Here is a 5,950-nt window from a genome sequence, read left to right as displayed (position 1 = left end):
GACGGGATAAAATTCTCAACTCTTTTTCACTAAGGATTTTAAAGTTTGCATCAATAGTAATATTTACATTACTACTCTGTACTTTACAAGCACAAATTTTAACATAATACAGCAATTCAGCTTAATTACTTCCATCAGGACAAGTCTTAAGGTATAGTTATGTAGAAAAACTAAAGGGATAGAGTTTTGGGAACATGATAAAACTGGAAGTATTCAATGGACCACTAAAATATGTCAGAGGAAATAAAGATAGTCAGTTTTGAGAAATATTTTGCCATGATCCCTATTTAAATGGCAATGGATGTTAGAACAAATAAATGTTGGATGTGGTAGACATGTCAGCATCTGGAAAAGGGCAACATTACACCATTAATTTTGATTAGTGTTATTAATATCACAAATAGAGTTAAGAACTGAATAGTCAGCAAACAGGTGATTGAAATAATGAAAGAATGCAATGTGAAAGTTAAAGGACATTAAAGTAACAAAAGCATGAAATGGATGAAGATGCACAAAAATCTTCAAAGTGAAAATGAATAAAATCTAATATGAGAAACAGCAGAAGACTGATCAGTCTGGTCAATGCAAATGTCATTTGCCAACATTTCTTCTCCCTACTACCTCCCAAACTGTGCTTGAAAATATCTCTTCTGTCTCATATCTACATGAATCAACTTCAAGAAAATTATAGTTAAAGGTAAACAATAACTCTAAGGACAGAAGGCAACAGAATGTCTATCAAAAAGCTACTGTTCCAAATTCTGACTTAAGCTTGAATAATATCAGAGTTTAAGGATGAAGAGCAGAGACAAAGTTATTTGATAGAACCAAAACAAGTAATGTCCGGATCACTCGTGAATTAAATAGACGTAGAAAAATAGCCACTTGGTCTGACGAACATGGAGTTGGAAGACTACCTTGCTCACATACAAAATAATATGGGATTGTAGGCATGGGTTGAGAAAATACAAACAAGTGCTTTTATTGCAAGGGGAAGTGTCATGAAAGAGCAGAAAGGGCTCTGTGATGGAACACAGATCAAAAATATCAAAGCGGGAATGGCAACTCTAGGAAGAGGGTGGAGTGGGGAGGATGAATGAAAAGAAAGTATAATCATGTGTCCTGAAAGATAACCTAAAAATTGCAGGGAATATTGGAATGGCAGACAAAATCATAGCAACACATGTATCAATGTTAAGTACATTGTAATCTTTTGTACAAATTATATTGCAGGCTTTGAAAAAAAGTGGAAATAACTAACAAAATCCAACACTTACTTTGCTACAGGGTCACTTTTCTTTATGTTTCTTGTGTGAGGATGATCCATTAATGGTCTAATAACTGCAACAGCATTCATTTAAAAAGGATTTAGTGTATATTCTGTACCAATTAGATTAAGTAAAGTTATGGTTCTATTTTGTCTCATCACATTAGGAGAACATACTAACAGACTTACAGTCTCTCATGGAGGCAGTAAACAATGGCCAGTTAAGCTGGCTTTGACAGAAGAATAATCTTGCTCAGGAATTGAGAATCCTCCTCCATTTTGAGTAGTGTTAGATGATCATTTATGCTCATCCCATGGCTTTGTTGCAAGGGGAATGGAGTATAAAAGTAATGAACCCTGCTTACAACTGTACAGGGCAGTGGTGTGGCACATATGGAATGCTGTATGCAGTTTTAATCTCTTTTTTTAATGACGGATATATTTATATTGGAGATGGTTCAGTGAAGGTTCAAGTAGGCTGATTCCTAAGATTGAGACAGTTTTGAGAAGAAGGTTGGAACCATACTCATTTAAATTTAGGAGAATCAGAGCTGATGTTATTTAAATAAAATTACAAGAGTACTTTATAGTAGGCAGAGAGAGTGTTTCCTCTCAGGAAGTGTAAAGCTATGGGGACTATAGTTCCAAATTAAGGAGTCTCCCAATTATGACGGATCGGCAGGAATTTCTTTTCTCAGTTTTGTTAGTATTTGGAATATTCTGAACCAGACAACATTGAACACTGAATTGATTATATTCAAACTGAGTGAAGATTTTGATATAAAACATTAATTTGAGGGGTGGGTGGGGGAGTAAGTGTGGGACAGACAGGAAAGCGGAGTTAAAATCACAGTCAGAACTTACTGTACAACAGAACAGTCCCAATGGGCTAAATGGTTTTTTCCTATCCTTGTTTCTTTGTGCTCACTCTGACAGGCATGTTTTCATCTAATTTAATGTTTCATATTTCATATAAAATATGACTGACAATATTGAAGGGAGACAGCTGTAGACTATATTCAGTCTTGGAGTGGGGCGTGAACCTACATGCTTCTGTTTGCATACAAGTACTATTATAATGTGTACTATTTTAATAGACTGATTTACCATGAGGTTGAGAGGGCCATATTTCGTGTGCACAGTGTATTAAGAGTCTGAATCAAGAAAGTGGCAGTACAAAACTTAATTTGGTAAAATCTAATGTAGTCTCTGGATTTTAGTAATGCTTAGAAACATAGAAAATAGGCGCAGGAGTGGGTCATTCAGCCCTCCAAGCCTGCACCACAATTCAATATGATCCTGGCTGATCACACAATCACAGTATCGCATTCCCGCTTTCGCTCCATACCCCTTCATCCCTTTTAGCCATAAGGGCCACATCTAGCTCCCTCTTGAATATATCTAATGAATTAGCCCCAACAGCTTCCTGTGGGAGAGAATTCCACAGGTTCACAACGCTGAGTAAAGAAATTTTTCCTCATCTCAGTCCTTGGCTTTAAAAATAGAAATTAGCATAGTTTCCCCGGACATTAGGTCCTTGTACAAAATATTTCATGAATTCTTAAATTATTGAAAGATACAGCAAAGACAAAATGATAATACTCACATGACTTTGGTTGGTTTGAAACAGAACCATAACCCTCACTTCCTCCGGGCCTACAGTTACACTGCAAAGATAGAAATACATTTCTGAATATGATGCCTTGTGTGTAAAATTGGAACAAACGTTCAGAGAAGTTGCTTGCTCTGGCTCATAATTCTTGTACAATCTGTAGTTTGACTCAATGCCCCTGAGGGCAACCAGAGTTGGTCAATACCCTGTCCACATCCCAAAAAGCAAATCATTCTGTAAAGAGCAGTTATGCATAAGTTTAATTCCATGCACGTGTCCTAACTGGAGGATTATTTGTTCATTCTATTTGAATATTTCAATCTTTAGTTTTCGTCCTACAAGTTAACCACAAACATACTGGAGTAAGAAACGTCCCTGACCCAAATTAGTACAGAAACAAGCAAAGGCAGGACATTGTTCAGATTAGTTACCAGATCTCTTGTGAAGAATGAGTGGGCAGAATTTGGTCGTCCTCCGGTTATGCTTCCAGGTCTGTTGCCCAATTCTTCAGTTTGTGTATCAGACTCTGCTTCGTTGCTGAAAGTTTGAAATTTGCTGAATCTTTGTCCCAATTCACTGACTTCATCTTTTTGAAAAGGTTTAACAAAAGATTACAGAACCATTGATAAAGATGTTACATTAAATAGCAATGCAAATGTTTTCCAGTACTCCTCAGTTCAGGATTAGAATCACCAGATCCAGCTCCTTGAACATATCTAATGAACTGGCCCCAACAGCTTCCTGTGGGAGAGAATTCCACAGGTTCACAACTCTGTGCGAAGAAATTCTTCCTCGTCTCAGTCCTTTACAATAGAGATTAGCATAGTTTCCCTGGACATTAGGTCCTTGTATAAAATATTTCATGAATTCTTAAAATTACAGAAAGAATCAACTGTTATATGTTCCACAATGATCGTGGTTAGGTCCACTGTTGTTTGTCATTTATATAAACAATCTGGATGAGAATATAGGGACCATGGTTAGTAAGTTTGCGGATGACACCAAAATTTGTAGTATGGTGGACGGTGAAGTTTATTTAAGAGTACACAGGACCTTGATCAGCTGGGCCAATGGGCCGAGAAGTGGCAGATGGATTTTAATTTAGATAAATATGAAGTGTTGCATTTTCTTAAGACAAATCAGAGCAGGACTTACACAGTTAATGGTAGGGCCCTGGGGAGTGTTTTCGAACAGAAACCGAGGGGTTCAGATACATAGCCCCTTGAAAGTGGCATCTCAGGTAGATAGAATGGCAAAAGAGATGTTTGGCACACTTGCCTTTATTGGTCACAGCAGTGAGTAAAAAAGTTAGTTTATCATGTTGTGGCTGTACAGGACATTGGTGAGGCCACTTTTGGAGTACTGCATACAGTTCAGGTCACCTTGCTACTGCAAAGATGTTATTAAATTGGAAAGGGTGCAGAAAAATTCACAAGGATGTTACCAGGATTGGAGGGTTTGCGTTATAAGGAGAGGCTGGATAGGCTGGGACTTCTTCCCCCCTGGAGTGTAGGTGGTTTAGGAGTGACCTTACAAAGGTCATGAAAGGCATAGGAAAGGTAAATAGCAAAAGATCTTTTTCCCAGGGTAGGGAAGTTCAAAATTAGAGGGCACAGGTTTAAGGTGAGAGGGGAAAGATTTAAAAAGGACCGGAGGGACAATGTCTTCCACACAGAGGGTGGTACGTGTATGGAATGAGCTGCCAGAGGAAGTGGTAGAGGCGAGTACACTTATAATATTTAAAAGACGTATAGGTACACATATAGGAAAGGTTTGAGGGATATGGGCAAATGAGACTGGTTTAGTTTGGGAAACCTGGTTGGTATGGATGAGTTGTTGAAGGATCTGTTTCCATGCTGTATGAATCTGACTATGACTCTATGTGAGTTGACATTTGCTTCACTAATAGGTCTTCCAACAGCATCTTCCGAGCCGGTAACCTCTACCACCACCTGCAAATTCCCTTCCAAGTTATACACCATCCTGAGTTGGGACTATATTGCTGTTTCTTCACTGTTGCTGGGTCAAAATCCTGGAACTCCTTTCCAAAAGTGGGTGTCCCTAAGCCACAAGGATTTCAGCAACTCCCAGCTCGAGCTCACCAGCACCTTTTCTAGGGCAATTAGGGATGAGCAATAATTACTGACCAAGCAATATTCACCCATATTCCACAAACAAATCTTAGAAATAAATCCTTAAGGAAGGGGATTTTCAGAAGGAAATCTGCTGGCCTTAACTGCAAGCCACAGCAATGTAGTTGAATCTTAGCTGCCTCTGAAATGGCCTATCAAACCACTCAGTACAGTGGCAATTAGGGATGGCCGCATCCCATGAAAGAATAAATAAATATAGATTGACACCCTCCTCTGCTGTCTCTTTGTACAGAGCCTCATAGTTCCTTTGTTACATTGAAAAAAAGGAAAATTTGCAGCATGCCTTTTTACACCATGAAGTTTCACTATCTACCATCAGACATGAAAAAATGCATTGGCAATTCAGAAACAAAAGGTGGTTCCATATAAGATTGGTACACAAAAAACTACTGTCCACTCAGTTTTCATTTCAAGAGAGCTTATTATTTTGTCTGGAATCTTAAACATTGAATTAAGGACTCCTAGTATTGGATTCTACCTCCCCTGCACCACCAACCCCCCACCCCCGAGTAAAAATATCTTCGCCACATCTACTCAATCCAACTCAATGTTAATGACTACTCTCAAGTCACTTCCAAGACTTCTTTTTACTAAAGAACATAAAAGCCCCTTCTGTTCAATCTTTTCCAATAGCTGTAATCTTAATTCTGATATCATCCCTATAAATCCTTTTCAAAATGTCTGTTGCTTCTATGACTATTTTACAGGGAGGCTAGAACAGTGCACAGTGCTACGTGTGGCCTGACCAAGGTCCTATACAAATTTTAAAAAAAATCTGAATTCCGCTCCCTTAGAAATAAGTCCCATATTTTTGTTAGAGATAGTAGAAACTGCCGATGCTGCAGAATCTGAGATAACAAGGTGCACAGCTGGATGAACATAGCAGGCCAAGCAGCATCAGAGGAGCAGGAAAGCTGA

At 38.4% G+C, this 5,950-nt stretch overlaps 1 protein-coding gene across 1 annotated transcript in view; it reads right to left on the bottom strand.

The window, feature by feature from the left end:
- Window positions 1-6: 6 nt before the first annotated feature.
- The window catches only part of hyls1 (HYLS1 centriolar and ciliogenesis associated), a 13,233-nt gene continuing 7,289 nt past the window's right edge, over window positions 7-5,950 (bottom strand). Inside the window, exons 4-6 of the mRNA XM_048601360.1 lie at window positions 3,311-3,465; window positions 2,874-2,934; window positions 7-1,341 (exon numbers count right to left, since the gene is read on the bottom strand). Of these exons, the coding sequence (XP_048457317.1) occupies window positions 1,274-1,341; window positions 2,874-2,934; window positions 3,311-3,465 (284 nt within the window). The 3' untranslated portion in view covers window positions 7-1,273. The remainder of the gene's footprint in view (window positions 1,342-2,873; window positions 2,935-3,310; window positions 3,466-5,950) is intronic.

Source organism: Rhincodon typus, chromosome 9 (genome assembly GCF_021869965.1).
Source record: "Rhincodon typus isolate 14 chromosome 9, sRhiTyp1.1, whole genome shotgun sequence".
Taxonomy (NCBI): domain Eukaryota; kingdom Metazoa; phylum Chordata; class Chondrichthyes; order Orectolobiformes; family Rhincodontidae; genus Rhincodon; species Rhincodon typus.
The sequence above is the reverse complement of the archived record's forward strand: the minus strand, read 5'-3'. Positions and strand labels throughout refer to the sequence as shown.